This window comes from Pelophylax lessonae (assembly GCF_965119305.1).
Source record: "Pelophylax lessonae genome assembly, chromosome: 11".
Lineage (NCBI taxonomy): Eukaryota > Metazoa > Chordata > Amphibia > Anura > Ranidae > Pelophylax > Pelophylax lessonae.
The window spans coordinates 67525564-67550599 of record NC_138778.1 but is presented as its reverse complement, the minus strand read 5'-3'; the positions used below and the strand labels follow the sequence as shown (position 1 = coordinate 67550599).

General features: G+C 46.2%; 1 protein-coding gene across 1 annotated transcript in view; it reads right to left on the bottom strand.

The window, feature by feature from the left end:
• Positions 1 to 25036, bottom strand: part of UBE2O (ubiquitin conjugating enzyme E2 O) — a 141521-nt gene that overhangs the window by 24811 nt on the left and 91674 nt on the right. The window contains exons 12-13 of the mRNA XM_082271902.1: positions 23055 to 23183; positions 18940 to 19029 (exon numbers count right to left, since the gene is read on the bottom strand). Of these exons, the coding sequence (XP_082128028.1) occupies positions 18940 to 19029; positions 23055 to 23183 (219 nt within the window). The remainder of the gene's footprint in view (positions 1 to 18939; positions 19030 to 23054; positions 23184 to 25036) is intronic.

The following is a 25036-nucleotide window of genomic DNA, read 5'->3' as shown; positions in this document are numbered from 1 at the left end:
AATAATGAGGTTGTTATGGAGTAACGTTTCACTTCAGTTTGTGTATGTATAAGCAAAAAAAAAAAACAAATTTAATAAATCTCTGAAATAAATGCATATTCCCAGCGTTTTATCCATTTAAAACCCTGCAGGAAGAGAAAAAAAATATATGGAGAACATATCAGAAATGCACCCATATCAGAAATGCACTCCAAACTAATGGGTAAAATACTTCAAATTTGTTGGTTAACAACGCTTCCTCTGCTGCACTAAAATCCCAAGCATGCATATCTGGTGGGGCTGAGACCTAGCCTGACCATTTTGGTCCACAATTAATTTTTCAGGTGCATAATGAGATCTACGATAAGTCTATCTCTGTCCTCTACCAATGGCATTATTATCCATTTTACCAGGTTCAGTTAACGCTCTCGAGTCTTTTACATTTTTTCCTCTCTGCCGCTAGACAGCTCATCTCTAGGCTCTGAAGTCCACATCCTCCCCCTCCCTATCCTGCTGGGCTAATAAAATGAATGACACCATGCTGATGGAGGAAATGCAGATAAGAACTCCTGGCATGAGTTTACCACTTTGTGGTATATTTGGATGCATTATTCTGCTTCAGACAAACAGCAGAATAGGCTTGCCCATTGAGCCGTTTCTCTTTTGTTCTCACCTGGGTTCTCTCCCTCAGGATTGCCTTGGAGTGGGCGGTTGCTATGCGCCTTTTGGACACAACTTGGGATGACCTCTGCAGCCCTGTTTTCCCTCCATGTCTTATATATAAAATTTATTTATTTATTTATTTTTTCGAAAACATTTTTTTTATTGATTTCTGAAAAAGGTAAAATATAAAAACGGCTTCAGGCATATCCCAGCTCAAGATAAAAAAAAAAAAAAAACGCAAAAAACAAAAAGAAAAAGATTACATACATAATTAACATCATATTTGCTCAGCGCTGAATGCAGGAATATGTAGGAAATTAACATGCAGTACAGAACATCTCCAAGTTTCTACTATATGCACCCTCAAAATTCAGGACTCAAATTCAAAACTACAAATTAAAACTAGTGTCCCCAAAGAATATACAGGTCCCTCTCAAAAAATTAGCATATTGTGATAAAGTTCATTATTTTCTGTAATGTACTGATAAACAGACTTTCATATATTTTAGATTCATTACACACAACTGAAGTAGTGAAAGCCTTTTATTGTTTTAATATTAATGATTTTGGCATACAGCTCATGAAAAACCAGAATTCCTATCTCAAAAAATTAGCACATTTCATCCGACCAATAAAAAAAAAAAAAAGTGTTTTTAATACAAAAAAAAAGTCAACCTTCAAATGGAGGCAATCAGCCTGTGGCACTGCTGAGGTGTTATGGAGGCCCAGGATGCTTCGATAGCGGCCTTGAGCTCATCCAGAGTGTTGGGTCTTGCGTCTCTCAACTTTCTCTTCACAACATCCCACAGATTCTCTATGGGGTTCAGGTCAGGAGAGTTGGCAGGCCAATTGAGCACAGTAATACCATGGTCAGTAAACCATTTACCAGTGGTTTTGGCACTGTGAGCAGGTGCCAGGTCGTGCTGAAAAATGAAATCTTCATCTCTATAAAGCTTTTCAGCAGATGGAAGCATGAAGTGCTCCAAAATCTCCTGATAGCTAGCTGCATTGACCCTGCCCTTGATAAAACCCAGTGGACCAACACCAGCAGCTGACATGGCACCCCAGACAATCACTGACTGTGGGTACTTGACACTGGACTTCAGGCATTTTGGCATTTCCCTCTCCCCAGTCTTCCTCCAGACTCTGGCACCTTGATTTCCGAATGACATGCAAAATTTGCTTTCATCCGAAAAAAGTACTTTGGACCACTGAGCAACAGTCCAGTGCTGCTTCTCTATAGCCCAGGTCAGGCGCTTCTGCCGCGGTTTCTGGTTCAAAAGTGGCTTGACCTGGGGAATGCGGCACCTGTAGCCCATTTCCTGCACACGCCTGTACACGGTGGCTCTAGATGTTTCTACTCCAGACTCAGTCCACTGCTTCCGCAGGTCCCCCAAGGTCTGGAATCAGCCCTTCTCCACAATCTTCCTCAGGGTCCGGTCACCTCTTCTTGTTGTGCAGTGTTTTCTGCCACACTTTTTCCTTCCCACAGACTTCCCACTGAGGTGCCTTGATACAGCACTCTGGGAACAGCCTATTCGTTCAGAAATTTCTTTCTGTGTCTTACCCTCTTGCTTGAGGGTGTCAATGATGGCCTTCTGGACAGCAGTCAGGTCAGTAGTCTTACCCATGATTGCGGTTTTGAGTAATGAACCAGGCTGGGAGTTTTTAAAAGCCTCAGGAATCTTTTGCAGGTGTTTAGAGTTAATTAGTTGATTCAGATGCTTAGGTTAATAGCTCGTTTAGAGAACCTTTTCATGATATGCTAATTTTTTGAGATAGGAATTTTGGTTTTTCATGAACTGTATGCCAAAATCATCAATATTAAAACAATAAAAGGCTCGCACTACTTCAGTTGTGTGTAATGAATCTAAAATATATGAAAGTCTAATGTTTATCAGTACATTACAGAAAATAATGAACTTTATCACAATATGCAAATTTTTTGAGAGGGACCTGTATGTCCACATACACATTTTCTGAGAATCTCAGTGTCTCAGGATGTGGCAGTGGAGGGAGAATCGAGACAGATATCCCACACTTTAGAGAACTTAGGAGGACATCCACAAGAGAGGTAAAGTAGCCTTGTATAACGGTGTCACCGCATTAATAGGGATTGTCAGAAAGTTATAGTAGGGGCCTCCCTTGACTTCCATTTTCGTATGATGGCTTTATGGGCATAAAAAAGGAGTAGGCTAAGAAGGGTTCTAAGTGCCAGAGGGGCTAGAGTGATAACCAGGCCAAATAAGCAAACCTCCATACTCGGGGGGGAACCCCCACAGTGGTCAATGTAACAATAAATTGGGTAACCTCACCCAAAAAGGTTTGCATCATCGAAAACGTCCAGAACGTTTTTAAAATCGGCATGTTCCTCAAGGCATCTCCAGCATTTGGAGGAGAGGCCCGGATACATTTTATTCAACCTTTGGGGTGTCAGATATATTCTATGTACCAATTTAAATGTTATCAATTTGTCTCTACAAGCAACGAATTGAGAGAAGGGGTAGTATCATGTCTTCCCAATCTTCGTTGTCGATACCTGGAACATCCGCCTGCCAGGTATCAGGAAGAGTCTCCATGCCAGTATGAACTGAGGGTAGGAGAGCTTTGTACAACACTGTCATCATAAAGTATATTTTCAATATCTGGATATGAATAAGTCAATTGGAGGTGTGCCAGATTGCGTATTATTGGTGTGGCAAAGCTGCAGGTACCTAAAAAGCAGAGGATTAGGAATATTAAACCATAATTTTAGATTGTCAAAAAAGGTATCAAAACACCTTCAGAGCAAATATTACCAAGTGTTTTGATGCCTCTAGACGCCCAGACAGTCGAATCTGGATTTGACAGGAATTCAGGAAAAACTGAATTTTTGTAAAATCTTACCTGTAAAATTCCTTTCTCTGAGTCCTCCGACAGTCGCCGCCTCCTCCAAGTCATCACTGTTGGGTATTGACTTCCGCTCCGCAGGAGTAGCTAGGCATAAAGACTTAGTCAAAAGAACAAAGGCATTTGCATATACACACCCATGGGGGCTGTCCCATCTGGTCAATACCCCCCTGCAGTGACCACTCCCAACTCAGTTTGGTAGCATAGCAGTAGGTAATAAGAACCCCAAAAGAGGGGCGGGGCGGCAACTGTCGGAGGACTCAGAGAAAGGAATTTTACAGGTAAGATTTTACAAAAATTCAGTTTTCTCGCCGCCTCCTCTAAGTCATCACTGTTGGGATGTCCCAAAGCAGTATAGACATGAGGGGTGGGAGACGCAACCGTAGAAAAGGCAACGCAGTACCCACATCAGAGAAAGGAACCTTACATGCACAGTAAGAGAACCTCCGGGCAACAGAAAACAATGCTCAATAGGAGCAACAGCCCAGGAAAGCAAATACCAACAGCCAGAGACCCATAAAAAAACAAGGGTCCTTCATGGCACTGCCGCACTGAGAACCTAGCGGCCAAAGGAGGCATCAGCTGATGCCAGAACATCTACCTTGTAGAATTTGGAAAAAGTGTGCACCGACGACCAAGTCGCAGCCTTGCACACCTGGACCACCGAGGCCCAATGCCAATAGGCCCAGGACGCACTCACAGATCTGGTAGAGTGCGCCTTAACAGTGAAGGGTGGAACCCATTCCTTCAAAGCATAAGCCTGTTCAATGGTCTGTCTGATCCATTTGGTAATAGTCACTGCGGATGCAGCCATGCCCTTCCGAGGTCCCTCAGGAAGGACAAAGAGGGAATCCGTCTTCCGAAAAGATTCCGTAGACGACAGGTAAACCCTGATCGCCCTGACAACATACAAAGAATGCAAAGCAACCTCCTTAGGATGCTTAGGCTTCGTGCAAAGCGAAGGTAGGACAATGTCCTCAATGTGGAACTCAGAGACCACCTTAGGAAGAAAGGAGGGATGCGGACCCAGACTGGAGGAAGGCCAAAACTCTCGACACCGAGTATGAGCGAGGGGAGAACCCCCTGGACTCACACCAGGCGAAATAAGCCTTCCAGGTACGGCAATAGATTTTACCAGAGGAGGATTTTCTAGCCCTGACAAGGGTAGGAATGACCTCAGAGGGGAAAACCCTGTCCCTCAGGACCTGGGTCCCAACAGCCAGGCCGTTAAAGCCAGCGACTGTAAAGCAGGATGGAAGATCGGACCCTGAGACAGGAGATCTTCGCGCATTGGCAGCCGCCACGGAGGCACCACTGCCAGGTGAACAACGTCGGCATACCAGGACTGGCGTGGCCAGTCCGGCACCATCAGAATCACCAAGTGTGGTTCCGAGGCTAACCTGCGGAGGAACCTGGATAGCAACTGAATCGGAGGAAAGGCATACATCAGACGATACTGATGCCAAGGGGCCACTAACGCATCTGAGGCGTCCGCTAGCGGATCGCGCGTTCTTGCCACGAACCCTTCCACCTTTCGGTTTAGCCGAGATGCGAACAGATCCACGTCCGGGGATTCCCACTTCGCACACAGCATTTGGAAGACCTCCAGGTGTAGGGACCATTCCCCCTGGTCCAGGGTCTGGCGGCTCAGATAGTTGGCCTGCCAATTTTCCACACCCGGAATGTGAACTGCTGAGATCGCCGAGACACGAGTCTCGGCCCAAACCAGAATGTCGGTCACCTCCCGGGCCACCCGAGCACTCCTGGTGCCCCCTTGGTGGTTGATGCAAGCCACCGCGGTAGCATTGTCCATCTGCACCCGGACAGGACGGCCCTGAAGACGGTCCGACCACTGGAAGAGACAGAGTTTTATCGCTCGCAATTCCAGCACATTTATCGGGAGGGAGGACTCCTCCTCCGACGAGTGCCCTGGGCAGACAGGTTGCCCAGGACTCCACCCCAGCCCGACAGGCTGGCATCCGTGGTAATCACCGTCCACATCAACGGACGGAAGGACTTGCCTTCCGCCACCGACGGGGACTGGAGCCACCACAGAAGAGCCAATCTGGTCCGACGACTCAATGAGACACTCGGAGCCAGGGACTGAGGCAGTCTGTCCCACCTGGCCAGGATCTCCGCCTGGAGAGCCCGCGTGTGAAACTGAGCAAAGGGTATCGCCTCGAAGGCCGACACCATCAACCCCAGGCCCCGCATACAGGTCCTGAGTGACGAGGACGGGTGGGTCCTGAGTGACGAGGACGGGTGGTCCCTGAGGGACCTGAGCTCGTCCTGCAAGGTCCGGAGCCTGTCCTCCTGGAGAACACCTTTGCCTGAGCAGAGTCCAGAATCAGTCCCATATAGGGAATAGGACGCACTTTGCCCCCCTTCCTGGGCACCGCGAACAGATTGGAGTAAAACCCCCGAAACCTGTCCCGATGAGGCACCGGGACAATCACCCCCTGAGCAAGAAGGTCCTACACCGCTTGATGCAGGTCCTGCCGACGCCCAGGAGGCAAGCGAAGCTTTGAGGGAAAGAATCTGCCCGCCGGCCGGGAAAGGAATTCGATCTTGAATCCTGATCGAATGATTTCCTGAACCAACCTGTCCAAAATCCAGAGCAGCTATGGTTGGAGGAAACCGCGCAAGCGTCCCCCCACCCCTGAAACGAGTGAGGGTGCCCCTTCAGGCAGAGTCGGACTGACCCGCCGAGCCGGCATTGCCGGACTCCTGCTTGCCCGCCCAGGGCTTCTTCTGGCTGCCCTGGGCCTTGAAGGGCTTGCCCTTGGATTGGTTCAAAAAGGTACGAAAGGACCCCTGAGTGGATCCCCGCTTGCCACGAAAGGACTTGTTCTTCGGGTTCTGGGGCAGCAAGGTGCTCTTGCCCCCCGTGACGCCTTTCACCAGGGTATCCAACGCCTCGCCAAAAAGGCGAGAACCAGCATATGGAAAATCAGCAACTGTTTTCCGCGAGGACTGGTCAGCTGACCAGCTCTTCAGCCATATCAGTCGCCGGTTAAGTACCGAGACACCAGACAGGCGTGCTACTAAAGGGGCCTCATTTAAGGCCGCATCACACAGATACATGATTCCTTGGTGAATTTGATCCACCATTTCCAGCCGGGCAGGCGGAACAGCATCAGACACGAGGTTGCTCCTAAGCACCTTAGTCCAATCAGCCACCGCCTGAGCCACCAAAACGGACGCGAAAACGGGTCTGAGCAACGAGCCCGCCACCGTATAGGAATGGCGGGCTAGAGACTCCAACTGCCGGTCCGTGGGATCCCGGAAAACCGGGGTATCCTCAGAAGGAACCAAGGTAGCCTTGTTTAACACGGCCACAGTGTGATCTACCTGTGGAGGCACACACCATCGTGATTCCGTAGCCGGTGCAAACGGATAAAGCAATTTGAACCGACTAGGCACCAGGAATGGACGTTTTAACGTGCGCCACATTTCATTAACAGTGTAATGAAACTCCGCTGGGCAGGGAAAAAACTGCGCCGACTTGCAGGTCCTGTGCGTCCCAAATGAGGACACAACGCCCGGAGGACCGGGCACATCCTCCAAATGTAGCGTTTCATTAACAGAAACAATTAATTCATCCATGGTCTTCAGGCGACCCCGGGGAAGAGGTATCAACTCCTCCCACCTCTGCCTCCCCCTCAGACCCCACCAGGTCCAAGGATGAGCGAGACCCTGAAAAGGGCACGCTCGCAGCAGCAGCAGCAGCCATATCACCATCTGAATCAGAGGAGAGAGACAATCTGGGCCTCTTTTTAGCAGCACGTTCAGCCATCAGCATTTCCATATTTGACACCAAGGTCGTCACTACAGCGGCCAAATCAGGTCTCAGAGGGGCTACAGGAGAACTGGGGACCCCCACCAGAGCTGGAGGGAATTTGCTGTCCTGAGAATCCATTGCTCAAGGTGACAAAAAACAACAGTGCAATAAAGTTAGTACTGTCCCTTTAAGATCGCCGCGGAGTGCGCAGCCCACCGCTTCAGCTACAGTGACAAAGACCCCCAAACAGGAGAGAAAAAACTGAGCCAGAAATGACAATACAGAAAGATATTGAGAGCAATAACCTGCAGAGCCCCGCAGAGTGTTGCCACCGAGTGTCCTGCTTCAGAGGAAAAGGAAGCGCTGCTAGAGTAGGCGGAACTTATAGGCTTCATGACTCAGGGAAAATGGCTGCCCCATAGGATTGCATGGAAGGCTCCGCCAAAATGGCCGCCGGACATGCGGTCGGAACGATTGTTCGGCTACCGCAAAATGGCGGCGGATGGCGCCAAAAACAGCATGTAGATTGCCCATAGAGAAGCTAAACATGCCTGCCCATACCTAAAATGGCGGACCGCGCGGTTTTACCCCGCCGCGGCCGCCACACACACAGTCTGCACCCCCAACAAGCACCGAAGTGACACAGGGAAGGGGACCCCCAAAAACATACAGCACTGCAGCGCATGCACAAGCGATCCCTGCAGGGACCGCATCAGGGAGTCACACAGGTACAGACATGGGGGACACTCAACACAGGACTGTCACCCCAGACAGAGGCCCCACACAGAAGTACTTACCTGTACCATATGGCGTGGGGTGCCTCTATGAACGGAAAGCCGCTGTCCTCTTATGACAGGGAGAGCCGTTTGCCAGGGACATGACACTGCAGCATCGCAGATGTGTCCTGTGAGGTAGGCACCTCACGGCTGCATCCCTGCTGCGAACAGGGATGGGTCGTTCATAGTGCCAGGACGAACCATGGCTGAACGCTCGATGGCGGGCTGGGGGTCCATCTGACCCTCTGCCCTGGAAAACCAGGGCGGTCAGTCCGAATCCCAGCACCACAGGAATCCATCTTTTTCCCTAAGAATCGACTAAAACGAAAGCTGACAAAATAAACAGCTAGTAAAGTAAGAGAAAACTGACATTTTCAAAAGAAAATCAAATAAAAAAAGATTAGATAGGCTGAGACTGTAGCCCCAGCACAGGGAAGCCTAACTACTCCTGACGCTAGGCAGATTAAAACTGAGTTGGGAGTGGTCACTGCAGGGGGGTATTGACCAGATGGGACAGCCCCCATGGGTGTGTATATGCAAATGCCTTTGTTCTTTTGACTAAGTCTTTATGCCTAGCTACTCCTGCGGAGCGGAAGTCAATAACCAACAGTGATGACTTAGAAGAGGCGGCGACTGTCGGAGGACGTAAGAGAAAGGTGGATTAAGCAACAAAGGTGTGTGTGGGGAACTTAGGTGAGTATTGGCAACGCGTTTCGGCACTGTCAAATGCCAGGCTTTGATTACTGCCTGCATTGAGAGTGTAATTGAGAATGCTGCTCACTGGCTCGGTAAGGGAAGAGGCGTAGGGACTCATGGGAGCCCATGCTTCTAAAACCACAAAGGAATTAGTGTTGTCAGAGATGTCCCAATTATGGGCATGGGTGAGAAATGCTGACAGAAAATATGAGTACAGGCCAGGGCAAGCCAGCCCCCCTTATAGCATATAGGCTCCAATACAGCCTTAATGCTGCTTTAAAACAGCCTAAAACGAAGTTCCTGCAGACCAAATGCGCGCTATTCTGGAGACATAACTCCTTAAAGTCCACTTATACCCGTACAGGGGTGTATCGACAGACAGTTGTACAAGCCCCCCCGGATAAGGCAGTAAGTATACAAATACACCTTCATGCCTTGACTGGTCACCAAGCTCTCCCATAAAAATGTAGCAATGGACTGAAGTCATGTCTCAGATGCCTTGCTGATCCTTCAGCCCACATGGTCCACCAAAAATGGCCACCCTTCTACCTCCTGTCTATACAGGAGTAGGCCATACTGAGCGAACGTGTGCCCTCTAGTGGCTGGAGACACTGCAGTCCAATACTCCTGAGAAGTACACAGGGCATGAACAGTACACTGCTCACCCCCCCCCCCCCAGTGGCCACTGGGAGAAAGACCAGAATAACAAATCTCTCTCTCTTTTTTTTATTTTTTTTAAAAGAGGGAAAAAGACTTTGTCCGTCATTGGACCTTTAAGGACTGGGTCCCCCGTTTTAATGGGGTCCACACCCTTGGACCTGTAGAGCACCCTGCTGGCAAACTCCTTGGGATAATAAATAACCAGGGTTCCATTTATCAGGGTCCAGCTCCCAGATGGGTCACATTACAGGCAAAACCTCGGGTCTTCTTAGCCGAGGCTCGGGTACCAATCCTTTAAGCGCTTAGCCATTCGAATGGATCTGATTGGTATTTATCCATTTAGGGGAGAATATGTCTACTGGAGGAAGAAATACTGACTGTATGAGAGAGAGTGAATCCTGCATCCGATCTTATTGGCTAAATAATAAGGCTTCTTTGGCCCAGGTGGCTACAGGGCTCTGGTGAATGCATTTGTAGCATTTGTTGTGTTACGTTTAGGATCACCTATATAGAAGCACGGTGAAGCAACTAAATTAATTGGAAAAACATTGGACTTTGTTGTGGAATTTTTTTTTATAAAAAGGACTCCTTTTTGGGATCTAATATTTTACTTAACTTTTTTCATGGTTTGATTTTTTAATTCTTCACATTTACGTATTTTTTCAATTTTTCCATTTTTCACATGTTTATTATTTATATATTTATACATTTTTGGCAAGAAATATTGGTGTGTTTGCTATTACATCCTTTTTTTGGTCATTAACCAATTGCCACCAGGTTAGCTGTCAAATTAAATTTTTGTCACCAGATTCAAACAGTTTACCAGCCATAGTTTTGGCATCAGATTGAGTTAGAGAGGTTGTTACGTCTAGCTTGAGGGAGTAGTGAATGCAAGGCAGGAGAGGAGTCAACTACAAAAGCCTCTGCCACCTCAGCTTCTCATACCCTTCTTTGTATATTTTTTATGTAGGGGTCTTCTACCAGGATACATTACAGTTACTCCAGGGAAGCTTGGTTTCCACTTTCTTTCCCTCGTTTCCTTAACTGGGTACATACCAGCTCCGTATTGTCACTTCAGCGCCCCATAAGCTCCTAGTCTTGTTTGAGTCATTTGGATCATGAGCTTACCCCTTTTTTTTTTTAATGGCAGCTTTGTGGTTTCCTCTACACTTCAGAATGATACTGTATACTTTGATTATTGTTTTGTCACTATGGATATTATATTATATATATATATATATATATATATATATATATATATATATATATATATATAGAGACTCATTTCTGTGATGTAGAGTTCTCTTTATTTTTTTTTGTTTATTTTTTTTTTTTCTTGCAAAATATAAAAAAATATATTCAACGATAAAATCACAAACCGTGTAGTCAGTGCTGCATGAGTTGTGCTCTGCTAGCGTACAGCACAACTCCTACTCTCCTCCTCTCCATAGAGGGAGGTGTTCACTAGTCCAGCAGGAGAAAACTCAAGGACAGCTGACAACACTGGTTGAGATTTCAGTGCAGGAGAGTCAAGAGTTTTCAGCTAACTACAGTAAGTTAGATGCAGAGTGATTTCTGGCAGATCAATGGGTATTTTTCTGCTATTTTTACTTGTTTATTGTGTTTTTTTTAAACGACTTGCTGACCAACATGCATATTAAAACTTCTTGTCAGTAAGTGGTTTGCAGCTGTGATCCTGGTAACTTTTTTTAGCCGCCGATTGGCTTTAAAGCTGCCCAATCACTTGCACAGCACTGCAGGTGCCCTATTCCTCCCACCCGAGTGGTGGTTCCCAGGCTCTACAATTCCTCTGGGGAGGTCAGGATTGCTGTAAAGGGTTGGGATGGCTTCTCACAAAGATTGAGAATCATCCTTTCCCCAACCTCCTCTGTGATGAATAAACCTGGATTTTGTCACTTCCGGTTTCTGGTACAGCCAAGAAAGCAGCTAACTGAACACAATCTGTGCTTTGTGAGCTGCTTTGGAAGGCAGGGGAGACATGTGTATCCATAAAGAGTACCTGTCATCTGCCCAAAGCTATCACAAGGGGGCTTGTTCACCCCCTTGTGATAATAATAAAGTTGCATGATTTTTTTTTTTTTGTAAATAAAAACCATTTTAGGTGGTTGCAAACCTATGAGAGTAAATATGGAAGATGCTCATCTTTCTATACAGCGTACTCGTCTCTCTCCAAAGCTCTGAGTGTAATTTCACCCTGCTGCCCATTTCCTCAGCATGACTCTGTTCTGACAGCCTTTCCTGACACCAGGAGCTAAAATGGTGATGGAGGAGGGAGCTGCAGGACTGTGACTGCTATCCATACTGTGTGATGAGGTGTGTGCCCCTTCCTTTCAATCAGGGCTCAGCTGTCTGCTGTGTAAAGACTTCAGATCCCCACCCCCTGCTCAAAGATCTAAAGAGAAATATTTTCTTCTATGCGTTGTCAGAATGATCTAGAGGAAATAAAAATGGGCTGCAGATACACCACTACAACTTATGTAGGAGGATTTGTTTTATGTCTGTGTATCACCTACTGCTAGTCCCATCACTGGGTACATATGAGGGTTTATAAAGACTTATAAAAATAATAAGCAAACTTTTTTAAAAGCACCCGTGCCCCCCCTGCGCAGTCACACAATTGCGAATGCATGGATAGGTCCAGCACACATATGTACATAGTGATTGAACCACACAAAGTATTACCAAGTATGTTGGAGTGAATGCATAACTTTAGGCCCCAATTCACAATTAAAAAATTGTAACAGCTGCCATTTTATTCTCCAGGGCCCCTGCTTGTAGAAAAAATGGACTTTTGTACTTACCATAAAATCTCTGGGTTCATCGAGGAACATAGCGCTCCAAAAATCATAACTACTGGGTTATATTGCCTCCTCCTGGAGTAGTACTAGGCAGAACAAAAAAACACCTGGCTATTCCCATGGGCCGACCTTAGTTGGTATATACCCCCCTCTCTGCTCTAGGTAATCAGTTTAGTAGCAAGCAGTATTAGAAGTATCAGAACTCCATAGAGGGGTGGGTGCTGTGTCCATCGATGAACTCAGAGAAATGGATTTTACGGTAGGTACAAAAATTCCATTTAACCCTTTCGTACTTCTGCGGACACAGCGCTCCATAAATCATAACTAGTGGGATGTCCAAAAGCAGTGCCAAAAGGAAAATGAGGGTGGGGAAAATAACCCAAGGCTAAACATAAGAGCCCTTAACTGGGTCACAGGAGCCCCATCTGCAAAATAAAAGGTTTTAAGAAAAAACACCCCTCAAGAAGGAACAGCCCCTCTTAAAACAGCAGCCTGCAAAACTTTGCGGCCAAAAGAAGCATTTGCCGATGCCAAAGTATCTACCTTATAGAATTTTGTGAAGGTATGCACGGACGACCAAGTGGCTGCCTTGCAAACTTTTGACATTGAAGCTTGATGACCGAAGGCCCAAGAAGCACTTAACGCCTGAGTAGAATGCACCGTAACAGGGCAAGGTGGAACCTGCCCTTTAATGGAATAGGCCCGAGTCACCATCTGTCTGATCCATCTGGAGCTGGTAGCCCGAAGAAGCGCCAGCCCTTTTCTTGGTCCGTCTGTAACCAGAAAAAGGGAGTTTGACCTCCGAAAAGGACTCCGTAGCTGCCAGATACACCCAAATCGCACAAACCACATCCAAGGTATACAAGGTAAATTCCTTGGGAAGAGCAGGCTTGGGACACAAGGCAGGCAACACAATGTCCTCATTCAAATGTAAGTCAGAAGACAACTATGGGCAGGAATGATGGATAGGGACGAAGAACCACTTTATCCCAGTGGACCGCTAAATCGGGACTGAGACAGGATAATGCTGTCAATTCAGATACCCTGCGGGCCGAGGTAACAGCCACCAAGAATGTCACCTTCTGGGATAACGTAGGCCAGGAAAACTCCCGAATATTCTCAAATGGAGGTTTCTGGAGAACCGAAAGTATTACATTTAAATCCCATGGTGACAATAGAGACCGTACAGGTGGTATCACATGTCAAACCCTCTGAATGAAGGTACGAACTAAAGAGTATGTGGCTAGGGGTTGCTGAAAGAAGATTGCCAAGGCAGACACCTGGCCCTTGATGGTACTCAAGGCCAACTTCTGACAAATGCCCGATTGAAGATGGTGAAGATCAGAGCCACAGAAAAGGATCGAGGAGGAGCGCCAATCGACTCACACCAAGAAATGTATGCTTTCCACGTACCTTCACCATAGTAGGGATCACTGATCCAGACAGACCTCTTTTCCTTAGTACCTGGCTTTCAATAGCTAAGCCATAAAAACCAGCGACTGTAAAGCAGGGAGGTAGATCAACCCTTGGGACAACTGGTCTTCTCTGAGAGAGAGCCCCCAAGGGACGTTTACAGCAACCAGGATGATTGGAAGATCCTCGCTCTTGATTCCTCGCAGGAACTGCGGAAGAAGCCTTAGCCAAGGATGATACTGGCCTTACCTTGGCCCTTGAACGCCTGTGGCATCTGTCAGAGGACCGCGTGACCTCGTCACAAACGTCGGTATCCTCCTGTGAAACCAAATCTGATAAAAGGAGCAGCATGTAAGACTGTGCAAACAGAACGGTCTTGAAGGTGGATAATAGCAGACTCCGAACTTGAAACTGTATGCAAAATGGGAGAGAACTATCTGTGTGACAGCAGCCGGTAAATCACGGCCTGTGATCTCTGAAGTTTATGCAGAGGAAGGACCACCCTGGTCAGAAATAGAATCAGAACTATGTAAATCAATTCCCTAGACAGAGATAGGGGGGGGATCTTCGGTGGTTCAGACATCTGAACCTTTGCAGGAATTAAATCCGCACAAGGAGACTCAGGACCTAAAAAACCTGAAAAGGACAAGCTTTGTCCCACTTTCTGGGTACCCCCAAAAGAAACATTTCGCGGATCTCCTTGACGCCCACCATAGTAGTCCACGGGGCCGGAAACCAGTGAAGATGTCCTCCCACCCAAATAATGGGTGAGGGCAGACCTTCATGCTGAAGGAGTCTTGTCTGCTGGTCCGGGGAAGCTAGCTCTAGGTTTCACAAACCAAGGTTGCTAGGAACCTCCCGGGGAAGATTTAAAAGATCTAATTCCCTTATTCTCCGTCCCAGAAGCACAAAATAATCTTATATGGGCTGAGAAGGAGGGCCCCGTCTGTGGCGAGGCTCCTTCCCTTTCCTTGACTGTGGCAGCAATGTACTCTTAACCCCGTGATACCCTTAATGAGGTCAAGTGTAGTCCCAAACAAGCGATCGCCTTGAAAGGGAAGATCAATGAAAGCTTTCTTAGAGGCTTGGTCTGTGGACCAAATTTAACCCACAGCACACGCCTAATCACCACCGCTGAAACAGAAAGTTCGTACAGCACAGGAGCTGTAACAAAAGTTGCATCACAAATACTGCAGCCCATAGACCAACTGGTCCGCTAAATCAACATAAGCAGCGGGGACCTGCTCATCCCCCAGGCCCAGACGCATAAGCTTGGCCTATTCAGTTAGGGTCTGAGACACCAGGGCTGAGGCAAAAACTGGCCGCAATGCCAGACCAGCCATAGTAAACATGCTGCATGCCACAGCCTCCGCTTTCTTGTCAGCCGGGTCCTAAAGGACGGGGATTCCTCTACTGGGATCATGGATGCTTTATTCAACCTGGAAACAGGAGAGTCCGCCACTAGGGGACTAGCCCTTTTTTGAGGAGTCCCTTTTAAAAAAGTGGGCAACGTACAGCAAAACGTTTGGGGAACACAAAGGGTAATTTTGGTTGTTCCCATTCCTTAAAGGAAAACCTGTCAAAATAAGGCACATAAGGAAACACATCTTTGGAGAACGAGGCGACTTATGCATACCAAAGGACACAGCCACGTCCATGGTTACATCAGCCGCATCCTCCATTTTTAAAGTCTCATGCACTGCAGTATTAAGTGCATCTACCAGCGGCTTTTCATTCACTGCTGCGACCATGGAGGAATCATTCTCACTATCCAATATATCAGGGGTTATGATATTAAGTCCCCCTGGACAGCCGTGTCCACGGTGGCATCCGGCTCAGAATCAGAGCAAGACTGAGACTGAGGGGAAGGTGGGGGATGCTTTCTCCCGGGCCTTTGGCCACACGCCATTTCCACCCGGGGCACTAAGAACTGCAGGACTGCCGTCAGTGCAACCATGGGAAGCTGGGGTTCCGAGGGACCCATGAGGGGGGTCAGTGGGGGAGATGTGATCCTGAGGCTCTACAAGATTCAGAGTACCTATCAGCAGAGAGAGATAACAGGGACCCCCAAATACTCACCCTACTGACCAGGGGAGCGCTAAGAATTCGAAACCAATATCATCATGGACACTATTCCTGTTTATATGTCCTGGGCATCCCCACAAGGCTTCAGTTGTTTCCAGCATCTCCCAGACTAAGAGAGAATGGTCCCTGTGACATCAGGCTACACAAACATGGCCACCAACTGGAGACCAGCCAAAGGCAAAATGGCCCCGTGACATCTGGCTACACAAACATGGCCGCCAACTGAAGACCAGCCAGACTAAGGGAAAATGGCAACCATCGGCTTCAAACACTGAAGCATGCTGCCAGGATCTTTCCTGCACCCTCTGCAAGGGAACTCCCCTAAATGGTAGGACACATGTTTAGAGGAGACACTGCACTGATCTCTACACTGGGACCCCCCTGCACTATACCCACACTGCAAACAGCAGGGCATGCACCTAGGGGTCTCCTATACTGGGACCCCTCCAGACTACAAGGGCGGGACACACACTTTCCCAGGACCCTTACAGAGGGGGGATAGCGGGGGAGACCCCAGGGGTCTCTGATGCATTTTCTGCCCTGGGACCCCCACCAGACTTTAGGTCCCGACAGTAGGGAATTGTAGTGGGGGAAGCCCTGCTAAGTGAGGGATTTAAGGATGGGAGGAGGGAACCTGCAGGCAGGTCCAACCGTCCCTGGAGGTTACCCGCGTCCACCCCAAAGAAAACCACCAAAAGGCGAGAGGGGGGACTGTACTTACCCTTCAATGGTGGGGGCAACGCTCCAAACAGAACTCCTTGCCACCGAAGTAGGGAAGCTGTCGGCAAAGGGACTGCTGCGACTCAGACCCAAGCTAGGTCGTATGCGATCCTGCAAGACATTTAACTTGCAGGCCAGCCCCTGTCCTATGTCGCGGCCGACCTAGTGCGTAGCTGCGGTCTGCACGCGCTTGCTGGCTGGGCTAGGGGGGACCAGTGGCAGTTTTAGGCATGGGCGAACGGGGCATTTTTTCATGACACGTGGGGGGCGGCATGCCCGGGCCGCAGACCGGTACTGGTCCGTGGGTCAAATGGTACCGGGCCGCCCGAGCCCCGTACGCCCATGCCTAAAACCGCCACTTCCGCAGCCAAGCCTAGGCGCAGAGCATTGCTCCCCCCCGAGCCCGCACAATGAAAATTCGCTATCGTCACACTGATCCTCCTCCTGGCCAATCAGGGAGCGGGTCCTTCCGCTTCCTGATTGGCCGAAAGGCAAACCCCACGCCATTGGCCGAGGAGGAGGCGCCGCGGGAGGACTGAGGAGACGCAAGGAATCCGGGGACTGAACGGAAGAGAAGTGAGGCAAGTCAATGCACGGACGGGTCTCGCGGCGGGAACGCTGGCGCTTTGCATTTATTGGGGGCAGCAATGCTGTGGCACTCTGCATTTATTGGGGGCAGCAATGCTGTGGCACTCTGCATTTATTGGGGGCAGCAATGCTGTGGCACTCTGCATTTATTGGGGGCAGCAATGCTGTGGCACTCTGCATTTATTGGGGGCAGCAATGCTGTGGCACTCTGCATTTATTGGGGGCAGCAATGCTGTGGCACTCTGCATTTATTGGGGGCAGCAATGCTGTGGCACTCTGCATTTATTGGGGGCAGCAATGCTGTGGCACTCTGCATTTATTGGGGGCAGCAATGCTGTGGCACTCTGCATTTATTGTTATGTTATGTCATGTTATTTTTTTTGGGGGGGCGCCGGGAGGGAGTCTTGCCCGGGGAGCAGTTTAATGTAGAACCGCCACTGGGGGGGACCACTGGATCTAGATTATTTAGCCCGTCGCCCAGCCCGGCAGTTGTTTATTTTCTCCTTCCTTACATCTTTTTTGTCTTGGGAGATCTACAAATAGGACCAGAAATCCCAGCTGGGAGCCTAGGTCCTTACTCTTGACTAGACAGATTAAAAACGAATTATCTAGAGCAGAGAGAGGGGTTAAATACCAGCTGAGGAGGGCCCATGGGCGTAGCCAGGTGTTTTTTTTGTTCGGCCTTGTCCTATTCCTGGAGGAGGCAATACAACCCACTAGTTATGATTTATGGAGTGCTGTGTCTGTCAATAAAAGAAAGAGATATTTTGTATACAAGTAATTTTTCTCCTTCAGTGATGGGCACTGATAAGCTGCACTGATGGGCAGGTGATGAGGTGGCACCGACAGGCAGCACTTATAATCAGGACACAGCGCAAGGAGAGGACTGTCGATAGCCGACAAATCCTGTTTACACCGTGATCGGCTGTGCTTGGACACAGTGATCACAGGCGCTCCCTAAGGGCATGCAGGGAGGCATTGTTGTGAGAGGATGCCAATAGACGGCCTCACGGAAATGTGCGACTGCGCTGTACTAGTCATTTGACTATAGTGCAGTCGGGAAGAGGTTAAAATAGCATTTCCACTTGGTCAACCTAGAACAATGAAGGTTAAATTCAAAATTTATGTAAACACAAAATGAAGTGTAATATATTGCGGCTTACTAGTCCTTATGTGGTGGCTGCATTTGTTTTTTCTTTTCCTTTTTTTCACTTGGTAATCCTACAAATAACATACTTCATGTCCCTGAGTGGCTGTATCACTTTTCCACTGCCTCTATAAAGAGAAAGAGACCCGATTGTCACCCTAGGTTGTTCTCCAGAAATGGATCACAAACGTGTGCAAATTTCTTTACCTTCATTACATGGGGGGCAGGGCAATTGGTAGTTAACCAAAGATAGGTAGGAACTAAGACATTATTTGGTGCGGCTCATAGGAAGTGACAAGGACACTGCATCTCTGAAAATGCTACTAGCTTTAAAAAAAAAAAAAAAAAAGAAAAAAAATATAATGAATTCAGCCACCACATCCAAGAACAATAAGCATCAATATATTGCATTTTCGTTCTTGTGTTTAGTTATTGTTTAAGTCTACCATACAATGCCCTGTTGATACGCGCTGACTTGACAAGAGCAGGTGGAATGCAGAGAAACAGTGGCTGCGTTCAAATAGATCCAGTCACTGTTCAGGTATTCAGACAGCTGAGGATGCCAAATGTTCAAATAGCCAGCAGGGAAGACTCCTCCAAACACACTATTTGGAGTGAATGGAGAAACCTGTGTGTGTGTGTATGGCTAGCCTTAAGTTAAAACTTCCCTTTTTCTTAGAAATAAAATCATAAAAATTAGGCAGTGACATTCAACTTTCTTACCGTTGGAAGAAGAATGGACCTAGAGTTGTTAGCCCAAATAACTTGTATCTTGCTATCGGTGTTTACACGAGCCACTTGTCCTACCGAGGGCTAGAAGTTAGCAGTAACAGAGAATTAACATTGCATAGAATAACGGTTTGGTGTCAATTTTCATTTTAAACTTCTACAACACAGCTAGCAGGGATGTCAATCAGTAGGTCCGAAGGGCCTGATGTCCGTCAGCCACCCGCGATCATCTCTGGGAGAGGCAGATTGGTGATCTTCCTATGTAAACAAGGCAGATCGCCATTCTGCAGCCATTGTCATTAGTACAGTGACCGTGCATTTTCTTTTAGCACTGATAACTGTATTGGTGTCATTGGTCCCCAAAAGTGTCAGATGTCCAATTTGTCCGCCGCAATGTCCCGTTAAAAAAAATAAATAAAAATCGCTGATTGGCGCCATTACTTGTGAAAAAAAATTCCATAAAAATATTGCATTGTTCGTAGACGTGATAACTTTTGCGCAAACCAATCAATATACACTTATTGGAATTTTATTTACCAAAAATGTAGCAGAATACATATTGGCTTAAATTGATGAAAAAATGTGATTTTTAAAATTGTTTTCATTGGCTGTGTTTTATAGCAGAAAGCAAAATAGTTTTTTTTTTTTTTTTTCAAAATTGTTGCTCTTTTTTTGTTTTGTTTTTACCGCAGAGGTGATCAAATACCACCAAAAGAAAGCTCTATTTGTGGGAAAACATTTTTATTTAGGTGCAGCGTTGCATGACCACGCAATTTTCGGTTAACCACTTCAGCTCTGGAAGGTTATACCCCCTTAATGACCAGGCCATTTTTTGCGACAATTGCGCAACGCTGTACCCAAATAAAATGGTATTTTTTTCCCCACAAATAGAGCTTTCTTTTGGTGGTATTTTTTGTGTTATAAAAAAAAATAATTATATATATATATATATATATATATATATATATATATATATATATATATATATAAAAATTTTTTTTTTTTTTTACTTTCTAGTATAAAACTTTACCAATAAAAAAAATTTAGAAAATCAATTTTTTTTTTTATCAATTTAGATGAATAGGTCTTCTGCTACATATTTTTGGTAAAACAAATCCTAATAAGTGTATTTTGACTGGTTTGCGCAAAAGTTATAGCGTTCACAAACTATGGGATCGTTTTTTTTCGTTATTTTTTATTTATTTATTTTAATAATTTTTACTGGTAATGACAGTGATCAGCGATTTTTAGCAGGACTGCGACATTGCAGGGGACAAATCTGACACTAAGTGACACTTATTGGGGACCAGTGACACCAATACAGTGATTAGTGCTAAAAAAAAAATGCACTATTACTGTATAAATGACACTGGTAGGGAAGGGGTTAACATTAGGGGTGATCAAGGGGGTAAGTGTGCTCCTAAGGAGTGCTTTCCAACTGTGTGTGGGGGGGGGGGGGGTGGATGCGCTAGAGGAAAAAGAGATCTGTGTTTAAGCTTAGCTGAAACACAAGATCTCACTCTTCCTCTATGACAGAACAGCCATTCTGCCTTGTTTACATAGGCAGACGGGCGCTCCATCATTCTCCTGCACGAATGGCTCCTGCTTTGTCTAATCACAGCGGGAGCGACGCTCTGGTGGAGTGCACGCGTACGCCCTGAGAACCCCTGCACAAATGTACGTACCTATATGTGATTTTGCGCAGCTGAGCCGCCCTGCTGCAGTATATATGCGGTGGGCGGTGCCGGAGGGGTAAATTAACGCAGTGCTGTAACGCAAAAAATGGCCTGGCCAATAAGGGGGTAAAAACCTTTCGGTCCAGAAGTGATTAACTATGGTGGCAACATTTAGGAGTGTTAACCTACCTAATGGGGACACAGACAGCAATAATAATCTGACAGGAGCTCTAACCCTTACCTACGCTATACAAACCATAAAAAAAGTTTCAGCTATACATACACTTTAAAAATAAAACCTGGATAATGCCACTGCATGCATAACATCTATGATTTATGTGGCTGCAGTATGTATGCATCAACTACAGAGTCAATAGTCACGCAAATATCCCTGAAACTGCTCTAATGTGCTGTTCCTCTCTCCCTCCAGCTGCGGTTCTGACAATCTCCAGGTATCACCACATTCCCATCATTTTTACATACAAAGGTAGTGAAGCTGTACACAGCTGACAACCTTGCACACAAAACTTATTTGGTTAGCAGTGACAGACACAATCCATCCTCCCTTTTCTACACAAAGGATTAGTGGGTGTGCAACTTCACTACTCTTTATATGCATACAGGGACAGTAGTGTTTTCTGGTGGCAGCAGGTGGCCATATTGCAAGCAACCTTCAAGTTGTGTGCAGAAATGTAAGTGGATATGAAAACCTGAATTTGAAAGAAGTATGGTCTTTCTGGTGCACCAAGCTTTCCAGAAAGGGAAAATCCATTCCTGATCCGTAAAGGGGTCTTTAGATTAGTAATTATTAAGCTGCAGTGGACCTTCTGCCATAGTCTCCTCTCAGGCTTTTATTGCCGTCTTTGTCTCCATAATAGAGAAGGGAAACATACTGAAAGTCACACATCTCTGCAAAACCCCGTAAGATGGGATATAACAGCCTCAGCCTGGGCTCAAACCAGGCCACGCCCCCAATGCATTTTACTCCACCCACAGAACTTAGTCACAGGGAACATGATCCCCATGACCTAGCTCCGTGGGCGGAGTGAAACACATTGGAGGCATGGCCTGGTTGGAGCCTAGGCTGAGGCTGTCATACACCTCTTACGGGGTTTTGCAGAGATGTGCAACTTCCAGGACTTTTACCTTTTTCATTAGATTACAAGGGCTGCTATATCAAAATACTTCAATAGATGGTAAGCCAAATAGTTGTATGAAGCTGCTGTTTTCCTCCCAAATTCACCAGTTAACACAGCAGTAAGTAAAATGGGAGTTGGGGATTCATCACAGCATGCAATATATAGCATACATTTTGTACACTTATAGAACACTAACTGCTAAATTTAGACAGCCCCGTTTTTAAAATCTTAGTACAATTCTTGCCAATAGAATCTAAAGTTAGTCAAATACAGTAAAACCTTGGATTGCGAGCATAATTCGTTCCGGAAACATGCTTGTAATCCAAAGCACTCTTGTATCAAAGCAAATTTCCCCATAAGAAATAATGGAAACTCAGATGATTCCTTCCACAACCATTTATTTATAAGTCCTACAGTTTATAGTCCATATAAAAAGGATTATAGCATTGCGATAGGTTATATAACCATAAAATGTCCATCCACAAATAGCCGCTTACACAAGGGGATTAGAAGCAAAATCCAGCAGGAGCTACAGAGTATCAAAGAGAAGAGAGGAGCCTCTAAGTGTAGCAATATGGTTCCATTTAATGAAGGTACAACATTAAGCAACTCACATGGTTGATGAATAAAACAGGCACATCTAAGTATGCAGGCATGCGGGGTAAAGCTGTCCACTTAGACTATCTTCTGCACCGCCGGCTGCCAGTCTGTAATCCTGACCGGGAAGACCACCCTGCAGTAAAGCCATCTGAAAGCGAGGGGTAGCATGGAAGGGATGACGTAGATGGCGGTGCGGAGGATGGTCTATGTGGACAGCTTTAGCCTGGATGCCTGCATCCTTATGCCCCATACACACGTGCAGATTATCTGCAGACTTTTGTCTGCAGACTTACCTTTTCTATGTAGTGCAAGGGCCTGCCGGATTGCATACAAATTGAAAGTGTTTAGGTTTGACCTCATATTATATGGTTTTGGTAAGTCTGCAGATAATCTGCACGTGTGTATGGGGCATTAGATGTGCCTGTTCCAATCATCAACCATGTGAGTTGCTAAATGTTGAACCTTCATTAAATTTAACCATATTGCTACACTTAGAGGCACCTCTCTTCTCTTTTATACTCAGCTGTGACTTGAGGCTACTTGTATATCAAGACATCGCTTGTATATCAAGTCAAAATTTATTATTTATGTATACATATGGACTGGACTGCAGCTACCCACCTCCCTGTATAAGGTTAATAATAAACATGCAGCAACAGGCTGCAGGCAGCTTCACCAAAACAAACTGGCTTACCTGGGTGCCATCCGGAAGAACATCAATCTCTGTGCCTCCAAGTCGTATCACAATGTCTGTAGTTCGAAAACGGAAATCTGGGTGATCAGCTATGTCATATACGCTGACATCCTCCTCTTCTCCCACAACCTGTAAGGCCAATGGGTCATCTTTTATCACAGCCAAGATTCAGGCTAGCCACTAAACAAGCCACAGTCAAAATATATTTATATTAATTTACAGAACCTATCTTACTAGCCTAAGGATATGTCTCTCTGTTCAGATTTTCTTATGATAGAAGTATTAATGTCACATACATAGCCAAGACCAACACCTTCCAGCAGTAAAGCAATAAAACCAGGTCTAGAACCCTGCCCCAGTCCGTGACTTAATAATAAAAGGAGCATTCGTACACTGATGAGGTTATCCCATTTCTCCATCTTATTATAACCATGTTTACATTTGCACAGTGCAAAGAAATAAGGCCCCGATGGGTTGACAGTGCTAGTCCTCTCTTCAAAAGGGTAAAAGTTGCTGAATGGGGAGGGGGGGTTACAGGAGACCAGTATCATGAAAGATTCAGGTACTTGCACAAGTTGTATGCATTTAAAGTGGTTGGAAAAATAAATTTTTTTACCTTAATGCATTGAAGGTTAAAATGTCCCAACAGCAGTATCACCCCCCTCACCACCCTTAAATACTTAACCAAGTCCTTCCTTGATCTACTGCTGTGCCCATCTGTTGCGGCTCTCTCTTCCCTTCCTACATTTACAGGACAGAGGCAACAGGGGGAGCTACTGGCTCCTGCTGCTGTGAATCAAATCCTGTGAGGAGGGGGCGAACCACATTGTGTATCTATAGACTCACAAAGCCCGGCCTGGGATTGAGCCCACATGAGTGCCCCCCTAACAAACAGCTTGCTAGGAGGAACTCAGATAAGCTAAGATCACCATCGTGGGACCCCAGAAGAAGAGGTTTGGGGCCACACTGTGCAATTCTATTTGCACAGAACAGGTAAAGGTGTAATATATTATTTTTTAAAACCTATTTTAGCCTTTACAATCATTAATTTGTAATACATAAACTAGAATAAAATGGTTTTAAATCTCAGACATGGAATGGAATATAAACAAAGCTCATCCCTCGATTCTACGTACTTGCCTCCCTCCAAAGCTCTAGAGAACTTCTCTTTGCTGCCTTGTTACTGTGTTATCTAATTGTATCACTTCCAACAGCTTTTCCTCCCAAACCAGGAGAAAAAGGGTGAGGGGGGTATTCGTTATTGTTTAAAGTAACCCAGTCAAAACCCAAGAATATGATGGAACATTTAAAAGTAGAGGACAGCTTCAAACAAAAGTGCACGTCAAATCAATCTGTAGGTCCAGAGAGAAGTATTTGAAGATATATGCAAACCTCAGTTTTTTGTAAGAGTCGTCTTTGGCCCTGCCCCAGGGGTATTGCTAGGATTGGGAAAGACTGGGGGGGTAACCTCAGACACCCCACATATCAAAACAATGCATAGCGCACCTCAACAAAGGGTGGGCATGGCCACATTGTGCTAACAATGGGAAAAGCCTAAAGGGAAACCTGAGCATACCTACTGTATACATAGCACACGCCTCATAGTCCTAGTATCAAGAAAGTATGGTTTAAATATTGCGCCAGATGGGACAGTCACATAGGCATGCTTAATTACAGCACAAACCATAATAAAGAAAAACTAAAAAAAAAAAAAAACCCCGAACACACACGCAAACCCTTCCATTTTGCGCACAGAATAAAGAGAAAACACTTTGCTCTGCCCCCTATTTAAGGAGTATTTATAAAAAAAAAAAAAACACACACACACACACACAACATATGCTAGGCGGTACAGGGCACTTTCTCCGGGTGCCTGGCACTAGTGACCTCACATCCTTGAAGCCAGAAGAGGCACAAGTCTAAATTAACCCTTGGAAGTCAGAAAAATAAGGGTTGCCTATACAGCTGACAGGTTCACTTTA